Source organism: Oryctolagus cuniculus, chromosome 5 (assembly GCF_964237555.1).
Source record: "Oryctolagus cuniculus chromosome 5, mOryCun1.1, whole genome shotgun sequence".
Taxonomy (NCBI): domain Eukaryota; kingdom Metazoa; phylum Chordata; class Mammalia; order Lagomorpha; family Leporidae; genus Oryctolagus; species Oryctolagus cuniculus.
Genome location: NC_091436.1, coordinates 8,893,970 through 8,907,976, shown reverse-complemented (window position 1 = coordinate 8,907,976; position 14,007 = coordinate 8,893,970). Strand labels below are relative to the sequence as shown.

Sequence of the window (14,007 nt, the reverse complement as noted above, 5' to 3'; positions counted from 1 at the left end):
ATATGTATTTTATTTCATTATTACAACACACAACTGAAGAGCATACTTTTTTTTTTATCTTTTTTTTTTAGAACATACATTGTTTGCAAGTACATGTGGTCCATGGACCAGGATAAACCGCATGCTATTCCATAGGAGAAGCCTTAATAAACTTAAAAACACTGCAGCCAGATGGAGTTTCCATGAGTCAAAGAAGAAATCCAAGAGAAGTTAGAAAATATTCTCCCTGAATGACCATGAAAATGCAGTATGTCAACATTTGTAGGTGCACCTGAAAGACTGCTTAGGGGGATTTTATAACTTGCAGCGCTTGTATTAGGAAAGAAGAAAAGCCTAAATGTAATCATGTGGGTTCTCGCCGTTAAGCTAGGAGAGACGCAAAGTGAAGAAGCCTGTGTGCAGGGCATCAAGCAGTGAGGGCAGAAGTCGGTCACCGAGGTGAGCGCAGGCAGCGGAGTTGGCTCAGATGCAAGAACTGGGAAGAGTGCAGCCAAAAACGGAACCCCGAGCCGGCTGATAAAGGAAGACAAAAGAATGCAGATCACCGTATCATGGATGAACAAAGATCATCAGTGAAAGTTCATGAAAATGGAATTCAAAAATAAATGTATTTGGGTGCAAACATCCATACATGATTTTTTTCATAATATGCAATTTCATGAACTTTTTTGAAGAGTCCTTGAATATTTCAGGGATACAAATATTATAAATAAATTGATAACAAATTTGATAACTGACACATAACTGGACACATTCTTTGAAAAATAGGATTTATCAAAAGCAAGCCAAGATGGATTGGAAATTTGATTACGTTAACTCTGTAAGCGTCACAAACTAACCTACAAAGAAAACTGCAGACTCAAATGGCTTCATTGCTGAATGTGCCCGACACAGACAGTGGAAATGAAAACAAGATTATAAACAGCTCTCTAGAACACAGAAGGCAAGGGGCAGGCATTGTGGCACAGTGGTTGAGCTGTTGCTTGGGCCGCCCGTCCCATATTGGAGTCCTGACTACGGCACAGCTCTGATCCAGTTTCCTGCTAATGTGCCTGGGAGTCCATGGAAGACGGCCCTTACATTTGGATTCCTGACACCCCCATGGGAGGCCCAGGTGAGATTTCTGGTTCCTAGCTTTGGCCTGGTCCAAGCTGGGCTGTGACAAGCATTTGGGTAGTGAACCAACAGATGGAAGATCTTTTTCTGTCTCTGTCTCTCTGTCTCCATCATTCTGCCTTTCAAATAAATAAATATTTATTTATTGATAAAATTTTTTGCAGTTATTAATCCCCATGAAAAAATTTGCACAGTCACCATAGGTAAAGCCCTTGCAGAATCTTTAAAGAAGGGATAAGTTGCAAACTTAAACTAGAAGTTCCAATAATCAATATAGTGTGCCCATATAAGCAACCAGATATGAACACATGTATATGTACATATCAGAGGACTAGAACAGAGACCAAAAATAGATCTGCACCTGTACAGTTGATTTTTAAAATAGATTTATTTATTTATTTGAAAGAGCAATGGGAAACAGAGATCTTCCCTCTGCTTATTCATTCCCCAGATGGTGGCAGCAACTTTTGCCCAAGCCAAAGCCAGCAGCCAGGAACACCATCCAGGACTCCTATGTGGGTGGCAGGGGCCCAAGCACTTAGAGCAGCTTCTGCTGCTGTCCCAGGCACATTAGCAGGGAGGCGGATCAGAAGTGGAGCAGCCGGGACTTGAACTGGTGCTGTAATGGGAGGCTGGTGTCACCGGTGGTGGCTTAGCCTGCTGCACCACAATGCCCAGCTCCTCATCTTCTGATACAGAGCACGGCCTCCTCTTTTTAGTCCTCGTTGTCTGGGTTTTGGGTCTGCGGATTCTTCAAGGGAAGCATATGGTTGTCAGCCTCATTTTCTAGATGGAGAAAGTGCTCCTTGGAGGGGTGCGGTGCTTTGCTGCAGTGCTCACCGACTAAGATTTTGTGCATCCAGGTCACTGCTCTTCCCATGTCTCTATGAGGTCTTTGTTTTCCCGGAGAGATTAACATTCCCCGTTTTCTTCTTCTGGCGAGATGCTGTATTCTGCAAAATTAGTCTGGCTTCCCAGGGCCCCACCCCCCAGCCAAGCCTCCGCTTCTCTGTAGCCTGTGAGAGGAGGATTGCAGGATTGCACTTCATCCAGTTGATTTTTCCTCGTTTGCACCTCATTTGTACTCTGGAATGAACAATATGTAGGATCTCAGCCCACGTTTAAAACGCGGCTCAAAAGTGATTCACTTCCATCGCTAGCAAATGTTTATACTTCCGAGTTCTCAGAAATCTGCCCCCCTCTTTGCAGATGAAGGGTTAGGATTACATAATTCAATTAGAAAAGAAACTCCAGCTATGCGAGGCCGTATCTGATGTGGGTTTCCAGCGTCTGGCCCCAGGAGGACAGCATGTACTGGCACATCTTCTGCAGAGATCACAACTAGTGAAACCCATCTATAAATTCATTCTTTTAATCTTGCGTTCAGATAAACAGTGTTTATCACAACTTTGGACGTCCTCATCCATGGCCACGGGCAGCACCGTGACCATTCTTATTCAGTTAATTAGCGCTGCAAACCATAGGCGTTCCTGCAGCTGCTAAGGGGCCCCGGTGGACCTCAGCTGCTGTTGGTTGCCCGTGAACTCCAGGCCATTGCAGGCCTGCTCAGATCCAGCAAAAGCACCCAGCCTTGGTTAACTCCCTCAAGTCAACCTTTCTAGATCAAGGTTCCACTTCTTTCAGTCCTGGGGGTGCTGGGGTGGGTGTGGGAAGGGGGCACAGAGCAGGACTTTGGTAATTGTGTCAGTAGGAGCAGGGAAATTTTCTCAGGGAATCAGACCTGGATGTAGGGCTTTTTTTTTTTTTTTTAAGGTTGTTTTATTTGAAAGGTAGAGTTACAGAGAGGCAGAGGCAGAGAGAGAGAGGGAGGTCTTCCATCCACTGGTTCACTCTCCAGATGGCCGCAACGGCCAGAGCTGGGCCAGTCCGGAACCAGGAGCTTCTTCCAGATCTCCCATGTGGGTGCAGGGGCCCAGGGACTTGAGCCATCTTCTACTGCTTCCCAGGCCATAGCAGAGAGCTGGATCAGAAGTGGAGCAGCCAGGACTCAAACCAGTACCCATATGGGATGCTGGTACTGCAGGTGGCGGCTTTACCCGCTAAGCCACAGTGTGGGCCTCTGGATGTAGGTTTAAGTCCCTTCTTGGCCATCAACATGCAATGTGTTTTTACGACATCCTTGGCACTGGGGTGTCAAGGACACTCAAAGTTGTCCTGTTCATCACTGTTAGGCCTTGAGAGGTCCATGGAAGACAGCAGTCTGGTGTTCATGGGTCCTTGATTAAAGCATCCTGTTATGTCAGCCTGATGTCACTGCAAGTCTTAGCCTTCTGGTCATGTGGCACTGTTGGACGTTGTTGGCATGATCTGGCTCTCTAGAGGTAGGTTGCAAAGGTTTGTGCTATGGGGTGAACTGCACCACCCCCAAGATCCATGTGTTGGGAGCCCAAACCCCTAGTACCTCAGGGTGTGACTGGGCTTGGAGATGGGCCTTTGAGAGGTAGAATGAGGTGATATGGGTGGGCCTGGGAGACTCCTGCCTGTGCCAGACAGGGAAACTTGGGGCCAGGCACACAGAGGGAAGATGACGTGAGGAGACACATAGAGAGAGCCAATGCCTGGGACACGCCCCTTGCAGCCCCGCCCACACCTTGCTTTCAGGTTTGTAGCCTCCAGAACTGGAAGAGGACTCACTTCTGTGGTTTAAGCCTCCGAGTCTGGGGCACTTGACGGCAGCTCCGGCAAACCCATCACCTGGGAGCCAGGTTGGAGAATCCTATCTGGAAAGGCCACACTGTGTGATATTCGGGGTGGGCTCTGTGCCCTCTGCTGCACTGCTCACACACTGACCCCAGGAGCCCGTGGTCAATGCTCTCACCCAACCTTGCACGTGCGCGAGGACTGCCCGTCTCACCCCAACTCAGCCCAGTGCCGGGCACAGGGTAGCTGGTGAAATTATGCCCGTTACTGTTAGTGTCCAGTGGAAAGGCATTGGTCTTCTGAAGTTAATGGTTGGGTGGGCATGGGGAGAGGGCCCACCCCCTGGAACTGATACAGCATTAGTGCTTAAGAAAGTGGTGTCTAGGGGGCCAGCGCTGTGGCGTAGCAGGGAAAGCTGCCGCCTGCAGGGCCGGCATCCCACGTGGGTGCCAGTTTGAGTCCTGGCTGCTCCACTTCTGAGCCAGCTCCCTGCTCATGTGCCTGGGAAAGCAGTGGAAAATGATCCAAGTGCTTGGACCCCTGTGTTCACATGGGAGACCTGGAAGAAGCTCCTGGACTGGTCAGCTCCAGTTGTTGTAGCTATTTGGGGAATGAACCAGTGGATGGAAGACTTGCCCTCGCCCTCGCCCTCGCCCTCCCCCTCCCCCTCCCTCTCCTTCTCCCTCTCTCTGCCTTTGCTTCTCTGTAACTCTGCCTTTCAAACAAATACATCTTTTAAAAAAAGTATTATTCATATTAGGTCTGAGCATGCAGACTTGAGCAATCTGGTTTACAACTTTACTAACTTCACGCATCATTAATGACAAATCACCTTCAAAAAGGGCCGGACTTCGCCATCTGGTAGCTAAGCAACACAGACACACATTTCTATAACAAATCAAAAGCTTGAGAAAAGCTGAGATAGCAAGAAAAATGGGAGCCTGATGTCCCCAGCATGCTGTATAAATGTCTTAATCATTGAACAGAAGTCGGATACATTGCACACATTTTACTATGATGTTTGCTAACAAGCAAGCAATAAAAATGAGACATAGGAATGATGAAAAGTTTAGTTCACTAGAATTGGGAACAATTACATTTGTGATAGCACCCTGTGACTTCATGCTGCTGCAAAAAATGGGGTACAATAGGCACTTTAAAAATGTTTATATTATTTATTCAAAAGGCAGAGTTACAGAGAGAAAGAGACAGAAATCTTCTGTCCGCTGGTTCACTTCCAAATGCCTGCAATGGCCGGGGCTCGGCCAGGTCTCCCAAGTGGGTGGCAGGAGCTCAAGCACTTGGGCCATCCTCTGCTGCTTTTCTAGGCCATTAGCAGGGAACTGGATCAGAAATGGAGCAGCCAGGACTTGAACTGGCGCCCATATGGGATGTCAGCGTCGCTGGTGGCAGCTTTACCTGCTACACCACAACTCCTGCAAAATGGGCACTTTTTTAAAAAAATTATTTTATAAACTTCAAGAGAACAGAGATTATCTTTCCTAAACCCAAGATTCATGGTCTTGCCATTGGTCTGGAATAATGAATATAAATTTAATAAGTGCTTGCTGAATAAACCAATGTATGAATGTTTTTAGTGGATTTCCACAAACTGAAGGAAAAGAAGATAACACGTCAGTAAAGAAAGAACATTTTCATTTTCAAATGAGAAGGGCGATTTATTGTAGTGCGGTTACACTGAGATTTTATGCATGAGCCCTGGTGCTCGTAGAACCATTCACTCGCACGGTGTGGAAAAGACACTGTGGATCTACATAGACACCCCAAGAGCTCCAACGAGTTCCTGTTGATAGAACACACTCTCAGTCTCCCACCCAAGTTTAATTAGGTGATGGAAAGGGCGTGTTTAAGCATTTTTCATAGTTTTCACTGTGGCCTTTTCTTTGCCTGGTGTTGATAATCCCTTTGACAACGCCAACCACGGAACTGTTCCTTGTAGACAACCAGTCGCCTAGGGCCACTTAGTGGAGTAAACTTTTTGCAGAGATTGGAACATTTAAGTGGAGTTGTGGACAAAGGGGAAGACCGGCAGCACAGACAGAAGCGCAGGGGATTTTTACATAGAGGCCGGTGGTGATCTGTCCCAGGACGGGAGACACAGAGCAGTGTTGCTGCAAGCCCACCCACACGGGGATGCAGGGGTCCTCACCCTGGCCGCCCTTGCACCGGACACTGGCCTATATACAGCGTTTTCTGCACGTGTTCCATATTGCACAAATTCAGGTGCACAGACACCCTCACGGACAAATGTCTGAAGGAGCTTATTCGTGACTTCTTTTGGAAACAGTGTATCTACAGGCAGTTTCCCAGTTACAGGTTCACAGAGACGCCACACCCAGCATCCTGGGGGCGTGGTCTTCCTTGCTAAATATAGGATTCTTTAGCATACTGGAGTTGGTCTGCCTCAAAGACTGGCTGGCTGCAGCGTAGCCCGCGGCCGTCCAGCTTCTCCCTCTGTAGAGACTCCGGCGTGGTCCTTGGCGTGAGCATCTCAGGTGGCTGGCGCACAGGCCAGGGCCCTGGTGTTCCCGCCGGCGCAGGGACCGTCCTGCCCAGCCTGCAGCGCCCACACCCGTCCTGCGAGTCCCCTCCAAGCATTCTCGCCCTCATGCTCGCCACAGTCTGGCCCGCACAGGCCATGAGTCCGGCTGCTTGGCACCGGACGGCCTCCTCGTAGGACGGGGGGCTCCCGGGGCCCCTGGCCGCAGCCAGCGGGAACACCTCGTCCACCAACAGGGCGTAGGAGCGCGTGCTGCCGTCCAGGGCTGTCTGGCTGTGGCGTTCGGCCCCTGTTTCCTGGACGATGCGGCCAGCCAGCTGGCTTTCTCTTTTCAGGACCCTCTTGCCCTGGTCCCCGGTGGCGAAGCCTTTGGCTCTCCCAGGCCCCACGCTGGGGGGCTTGGCCAGCACTTGCTTGTGAGAGGCGAAGGAGAAAGACACAGAATGCTTTTTGATTTCCCGGCTGGGCTTGCTCTTCTCCGTCTTGCTGGTGAAAGACTGATGCCTGGTGAAGAAATTTCTCTTGGGGCTGGAAGGAGACGCTGGGGGCGGACTCTCAGCCGCCCCGTCCAGGGAGCCGCTGGAGAAGGCCTTGGCCACCAGCCCCCGCCGCAGCGCCAGACCCTGGGCCAGGTTCCTGATCTTCAGATCCCCGGGCCTCCCACCCTTGCCTGGCGGGGCCGGGAAGACCTCCTCCGGGAACGGGTCTGCAGCCTGCCCCCTGGTGAAGTCGTCCTCACTCCTGGTTAGCTTCTGGTTTGTCATCCGGCCCTCGAGGCACTCCTGGGAGGGTGAGGCGCCGGGTTCCGAGTACCTCCGGTCCGGCTGGCTGGCGTAGCTTTTCAGCCTGGCCACTGTGCTCGCAATGGGCTCCAGCCGGAACTCGCCCGCGGCCCGCGGTGCCCTGCAGTCTGAGCTGGCCACCTCGGCCTTGGCCGCCGGGGGCTGCCGGCCCGGGGAGTCTGCGGCACCGGTGGCGTCGCCGTCCGGGTCATTGCTGTCGTAGGCGGAGTCGTTCTGCAGGGTGGACGTGTCTGTGGGAGGTGAAGGGACAGTTGAACTTTGCACACGGCTTTCTTCAGAATACATTTTTACTGCAGTTCACCCCACTCATGGCAGTCATGGCCCTAGGGAACCACTTCAAGGCCTGGCATGACAAAGATGTATCATACTAAGATTCTGGGGGGCTGGTGTGGTGGCGTTGTGGGCTTGGGTTAAGCCACTGCCTGGAATGCTGGCATCCGTCTGGATGCTGGTTTGAATTCTGGCTGCACCACTTCCGATCCAGCTCCCTGCTAATGCGCCTGGGAAAAGCCAAGTGTGTGGGCCTTGCTCTGCATGTGGGAGACCCGGATTGAAGCTCCTGGCTTCAGCCTGGCTCATCTCGGGCCATTGCGGCTGTTTGGGGAATGAACCAGTGGATGGACCCTCTGTCTGTCGCTCCCTGTCTCTCTTTGTAACTGACTTCCAAATCAATCAATCAATCTTAAATTTTAGTTTCAGGGCAGGCCTTGGTTCAGCAGCTAAGTTTGCTTGGGATGCCCGCCTCCCGCATCAGAGTGTCTGGCTTGGAGTCCCAGCTGTGCCCCAGATTCCAGCTTCCAGGGGACAGCTCAGGGACTTGAGTGCCCGCCACCCATGTGGGAGACCTGGAGTGAGTTCCTGGCTCCAAGCTTCAGCCCGGTCCAGCTCTGGCCATCACAGGCACTTGGAGAGTGAACTAGCGAATGGGAGATCCTTGTCTCTCTGTGTCTTTCTGTCTTGCAAACAAATACATAAGAAATTTTTTAAAAAATTTCTTTCCAAATTTATTTTAAGATGAGAAGAAAGTAGAAAAAGGAAATGAGAATGAAGAAAGAAGGGAGGGAGGCAGGAGGAGAGAGAAGATAGCATTCACTGAAAATTTATTGAATTTAAAATTTAAAAATTGTTGTTTTAAACATTTTAAATGTGATGGCTGTCTTGTTGGGCCCACTTCCGTTGTGTGGAGACCAGGGCTGCTCAGCCCAGCGCCACAGCTACCGAGTGTTTCGTAAAAGCAGCAGTGGGCTGGGATGGGCGTGGAGGCGGACAGCTCCGGACTGAAGCCGGCAGAGCGGCTGCAGGCTGCGGGGGTTGCTGGGAGACGCCAGACAGAGCTCGGCTTTCCCGGACGAGGACTTCTTTATGGACTCGCGTCCAGTACACCCCGGTGATTTGTGAAGGTGACTCCAGCGTCACATACCAGAGATCCCTGCCGTCCCTGGCCACGCAGGCCCCTCTCCCCACACCCCGCCCCCCACCCCGGGGCCGCACATTCCGTACCTGAACTGTCAGTGTGTTCCAGGGAGTCGTCAGACGTGAGGCCGCAAGGAGCCGGAATGTCCTCCCCAAATATTTCCAAGCAGTTATCGATGAGGAATTCCACCAGCGTCTTAACCTGGGAGGAGAAATCGGGAGGCTGTCGGCTTTGGGACATTTTTTTCCTTAGGGAGTGGGGGAAGAAGGGGCCCGCGCTGAGGGCCGCCCCTGGGGGAGGTTGAACTGGAATGAGAACGAGGGATGCCTGAGTCTGCAAAGGGCGGGCAGAAGCCTGTTCGTTAATTCCGCTGACGTGGGACAGCGTCTGGTGTTTCAGGACACGCTGTTAGACCGAGGCCGCAGACCTGGGAGGCTGCGTGGGCTGTGCGTATCTAAGGGGGGCAGCCTGCGCCGAGCGCTTCCCTCAGGATCCCCGGCCGGCTGGAGAAACACCGAAGCGCTCCCCCGCGGGGCTTTCGCGGCCTGACGCTGCGATCCCAGCCCGGAGGCTTCTCGTGCACCTGCAGAACGAACCTTCCCGTGCAGGTTCTTCTGGGCCTCGAAGGACAAGTGGTGGTCGTGCGCGGGCGACAGCACGTTGGGCCCGATGCAGATGGCCAGGTTGCTGGCGTCCATCTTGTTCACCTCGGAGTTCTTGCTGATCAGGTGCAGGACGAGCAGCAGGTGCCTGAGCAGTAGGAAGTTGGGCCGGGGCAGTTTGTCCGCGATCCTGCAATGAGAGGAGGGGCCTGAGTTTCGGGGCAGCTCCTTGCCTCGGCTGGCTTCAGCGTAGCGTGCTGCAAGCTGCTGCCAGAAGCAGGCTTCCTTTAAAAAGAGGAAGTAGTCTTGTGAAATATTCACTCAGACGCTTTTGGTAGCAACGGACATGGAACGGGACTGGTTATGCACAGGTCTGGAAGAGCAAAGAGGCCGGTCGGGCCCCGGGACGCCCATACCGCCCATCTCACCACCCGGTGACTTTACACTGCAAACAGCTACGTTGTCACCATTCAGCCTTGCAGAATTTCCTTCTGCTTCTAAGACCCTGAACACTGGTTTGCTTGCCTCTTTTTATTGAACTGCCATCCCCAGGCGTAGGCGGCTCACTTTTATCCCAGCCTGAGAAGTCTTGGGGGACTTACTCTCTCAGCGCCTCTACTCTGTCGTCCTCGGCTGGCTTCTCCAGGGCCCCCATCCACTCTTCAAAGAGGTCGCAGGAAAGCAGCTTCTGGGGGATGCCTCTGAGGAAGTCCTGGGGGGGCGGGGGTGGGGGAAGGGTGGACGTTGGCCTGTGGTGGTTGCACCACCGGTGGGGTCTTCATTCTCCCGTCGCTTGCATTCCACCCCGGGACACCCTGGTGCTTGTCTGGTGCTAGGCTGTACCCACTTCGTTCTGCTCTTTGATGAGTGGGAAACTTCTCTCAGACCCGCATCTCACAACTCGCCTGACAGCGGGCACAGCGAGAGGCTCCAGCCCCAGGTGGGTGGATTCCGAGGGGCCACTAGATCTCAGGGCATAGACTTGGCCATGGGACCCGCAAGTCTCCTTTTTGTCATCACACTTTTGGCAGAACTTAGTGCATTCCCTTGCTGCCGGAATTTGGGGTGATGGGAAACAGGGGTGCTTACAGAAACAATGACAAGGCTTAAGCTAAAACAAGGAAACCCCAAGAGCCGCCCATAGGGAGAGAGGTCGCTCATTGGCTCCTGAGAAGGGGCGTGACAGAGCCGGCTGGCAGGCTGTTTGTTGGGCACGGCCGCCGCGGACTCACCTTGAAGACGACGGCCAGGAGGTGCACAGGGAGCCCCGCGACATCCACTGCCGCCCCGGAGTTGAGCTCCTCCTTCAGCTCCTTGCGGGCTTTCTCGCTGGCCGCTTTCCTGAAGATGCCCTCCGTGGCAGGGCCCCTGAGACACAGGGCAGCCAGGATGTCCTGGAGCAGACAGGGACGGGACAGCAAGCAGTCACTGGGTGCACGGACGCACGCTTCTCCGCCTCGGATCTATGCAAATCTGCGTGCCCGTGGACATTCCCCAGCTGGCCCAGCCATAAAATATCCTCTCCATAAAAGGCCGTGCTCTCTGGGGTGACGGGGAGAGCGCTTCGGCCAGAGCGTTCCCGCCAGCCTTCGCTTCCAGTACATCTGCTGTCAGCGAGTCCCTCAGCCCCCTCCATTTTCCTAAGAGGAGACCAACCGTGCAATTCCAGTTGCACACATTTCAAAATGACTTTAGGCAGGCCTCTCAGCTTTCAAACCCTTCCGTGGAAGCATTGCACGGGGTTGGATTTCTGTTCTCCGCCTGCCCACGTTGCAGAAGCAACACATTTTCTGCACTCTTAACTCCATGGAGTCAGGGGACCGTGGCGGTGGGAGGTGGGGATGGGGTGGGGGGACCGTTGCTCTGAGCTCCTCGCCAAGGACGGCTCTTTTCCAGACGGCAAGCCGTCAGGTGTCCTGGCCGCACGCGTGTGTGGGAGCCTCACTCCTGAGAGTGCAAAAACACGAAAGCACAGCCCCAGCGAGTCCAGCGTGAGGACCACGGTCAGGTTCCCCACGGACTTCCCACGTCCAACCGAGAACTCCAGGAGGTTTCTGAGTCAAGCCACGCGCACCCACCTGAATGGGTTTGGGGAGTGTGTCGTCGTCACCACAGATGATGGCCAAGGGCTGATCGAACAGGGACAGAGCCCCCGGGAAGTCTGACGGAGGAGACAGCCTTCTCGTGAGAAACGGCCATGATGGCACCTTCTTTCTCTTCTTAACCTCTGCGGCCCGGGAGACAGGGTGGACAGAACATCAGATTGCAATGCTAACGAGTCGAGGTCCACACGAGAAAACAGATAGCGTCCATCACACAGTGTCGTTGATGGTATGCATGGGGGACGGGGATAATTTCAAAAAACCAACACACACACACACACACACACACACACACAAAACCGCACTGTTACCAGGGCAACCAGCCCCTAAACATCAACACCAAGGTTCCTCAAAGCCCCGCCTTTCCTGTTTTTGCCGTTCCCTGGCTGTTTGTTACAAAAAGGTAGCAGAGCCCAAGAAGGCCACAGGCAAACATCTTAAGGTGTTGGTGTTAATAACTGTAGGGGACATTTCTGATATGAAATGGATTAGCGTCCACCTTTTTCATTAGGGAAGAGCATGGAACAGAGGGAGCTAGCACCAAGCAGCCACTAGAGGGCGCCAGCCTGCCGTCCCCTGGGATTTCAAGATTTCCCCCTTTCCGGCTGGGGAAACCCAAATTGTTTCAGGGAGGGGCTTGAACTGGGAATTACCAGTGAACTGTTCCTAGGACAGCCCGTCCTTCCACAATCTGGGCGGCGGGACGCCCGGGGCCTCGCCATCTCCAAGGGACTTCTGTCTTTTCCTCCCTGGTTAGCAAGGGTCTCCCTTCTAACTGCACTGGCACCTGTTTCTATCCGCCGTCTTCCAGCAGGAGGAAGAAGGCGGAGAGCATCTTGGCCCGGCCGGAGCCTTCAGAACTGGGCCAGGGGTCCCCAGGGGTCCCCAGGGCCCCGTGACCCTCAGGTGCCTTTGGGGAAGAATTGAAAGCTGGGATTTGAGATGGGCGACACTTGCTTCCTGGGAGAAGGAAGACGGGCACCTTTTCGATGTCTGCGTGCCCTGTCAGAGCAGATTCGTAAGCCCCTTATGGAGCGGGGGGGATGCGTGGAGAGGGGGCTGCCCACTGGAGCACTCACAGCTCTAGATGGCTGGAGCTTGCCTGCCACCAAAGTGTTAATGTTCTGTGGTCTTTCAGAGAACACTTGATAAGGCAGATTCCTAGTACAGAGAAGCACGGTGGCTTTGCAAACCAAGAACTCTGGTTGTTTGCACTTCAGGAAAAGATGGTATGTTTTCAAAACTCACCAATGAGCTGGCAGATACTATCTTCGCTCTCACATGGTGCCAGCAGGGGGTGTCCCTTTATATCACCCTAAAATATATTTATTTCAGTTAAAACTGTGACTGAAGAAACCTACCCAGTCTTTCCCCATAAAATGTGCATACGACATTGTATTCCCTCCAAAAAGGAATTCTACAGAGTGCACTGATTTTTTTTTTAGCTTCTAGAATCAGTGTTAAAGCCTTGCTTATCATAGACAATTCCACTGATGAGTTTAATTGACTTTAGTTATGATGTTAATTTTCTACTCTGATAATTAAACAGTCCAGATAATTGATCTCACAGAAAGTTTTTCATCTTCTCACAGTGCAGATAGAAGGTTTTAAACACAGTTTTCTTACCTCTGATTGGCATTCGATCAATGTCTCCATGTTATTGGCATTTAGTGTTTTTGGCTAAAGAGGAAAAAAAATAAAATTAGGTAAAGGTCTCTGGTCTGTAGCCTCTAAGAATTATGAATGGAGGAGTGGAAGCAGGGGTACCTACAGCGTCAAAGCCGCTTGTCAGCTTCATCGGAGCCTGGGCTGTCGGTCGCGGGTGGCGCTGTCTCCCCTGGGTCTCTGGCTCTGCCTACAACAAGGCACAGGGAAGGCAGTGAGAGGCACTCGGGTTAAGTTGGTGAGTGGCCTCGCGGCTTTGCCAAACACAGAGACTGAAGCCACCGGAGAAGTTGTCGTTGAGTAGTTGTCAGTTCTGTGTTACCCAAAGCCTTGTGCCGCCACCAGCAGCCCCAGAACACGGTCATTTTAGAATTCTCTGAGCTGGATTCTTGGCGGTTCCCAGCTCTGTTATCTGTGGGCTGCGGAGGCCTCCAGAGGCAATCCCAGAACCGCTGACTGTCACAACTGGGGTGTGTGTATGTGTGTGTGTGTGTGTCTGTGTGCGTCTCTGTGTGCGCGCTCTGCCCACCGCACGGAAGCCTGCGCTGCCTTCCCTGGCTTTTCTCATCCCACCCAGAGAGGCAAAAACCCCTTCCCAGGAGGCTGCTCGCCGTGAACAGCAAACAGCGAGCGCCTGGAGCCGGCGCCCCCGCCCCCAGTGCCTGTGCTCCCCTGCGCTTGCGAGCCCCGCGCCCCTCTCTGCGGGTGGGCGCAGGCACCTGCGAGTACTCACCCCAGGGCTGCCGGCTACATCCAGGGAGCGGCGGGAGCTGCGGGGAGCGGCATGGCCACGGCAGGGTGTGGGCAGCTGCCCTGACTTCACGTGCGCGGGTTATAAGCAGGGGGCGGGCAGGTGGAAATTCAGATGTGAGCGAGGCGGAAGGCGCATCACGGCTGTCAACAGACTCAGCCCGCCAGGCGCTGCCCGGCTCTCACTTCCTCCTTCCTTTTAGGGCAGCCGCGGTTCTGTTCTTTCCTCTTTTTTTTTTCTCTTCCACTTCAAAGCAAAAAAAAAAAAAAGTCCGTAAACTACTAGGAGTGGAAAAGATGACATAGAGCGCATGGATGGGAGCTCTGGTTAGGTCACGGGTGGGACGTAGAGGAAGAGTCCTGTTCTCTGTAA

General features: G+C 52.9%; 1 protein-coding gene across 1 annotated transcript; it reads right to left on the bottom strand.

The window, feature by feature from the left end:
• Positions 1–5,435: 5,435 nt before the first annotated feature.
• On the bottom strand, positions 5,436–13,755 carry TAGAP (T cell activation RhoGTPase activating protein). Its single transcript, XM_008263738.4, has 10 exons — positions 13,618–13,755; positions 12,991–13,074; positions 12,846–12,899; positions 12,468–12,534; positions 11,196–11,344; positions 10,350–10,511; positions 9,720–9,829; positions 9,112–9,307; positions 8,602–8,716; positions 5,436–7,331 (listed from the first exon to the last, which is right to left on the bottom strand). The coding sequence occupies exons 2-10, from the start codon at positions 13,015–13,017 to the stop codon at positions 6,163–6,165; spliced, it is 2,049 nt and encodes a 682-aa protein (XP_008261960.2). The 5' UTR covers positions 13,018–13,074; positions 13,618–13,755; the 3' UTR covers positions 5,436–6,162.
• Positions 13,756–14,007: the final 252 nt, after the last annotated feature.

Bases quoted from the DNA above. Each gene is read 5' to 3' on its own strand.
- TAGAP (XM_008263738.4), bottom strand. From the start codon at position 13,017: ATGAAGCTGACAAGCGGCTTTGACGCT. The intron at 11,345-12,467 runs GTGAGTTTTGAA...CCCGGGCCGCAG, and splicing joins TAGTATCTGCCAGCTCATTG to AGGTTAAGAAGAGAAAGAAG. The intron at 9,830-10,349 runs GTGAGTCCGCGG...CCGCCCCCCCAG, and splicing joins TCCTGGCCGTCGTCTTCAAG to GACTTCCTCAGAGGCATCCC.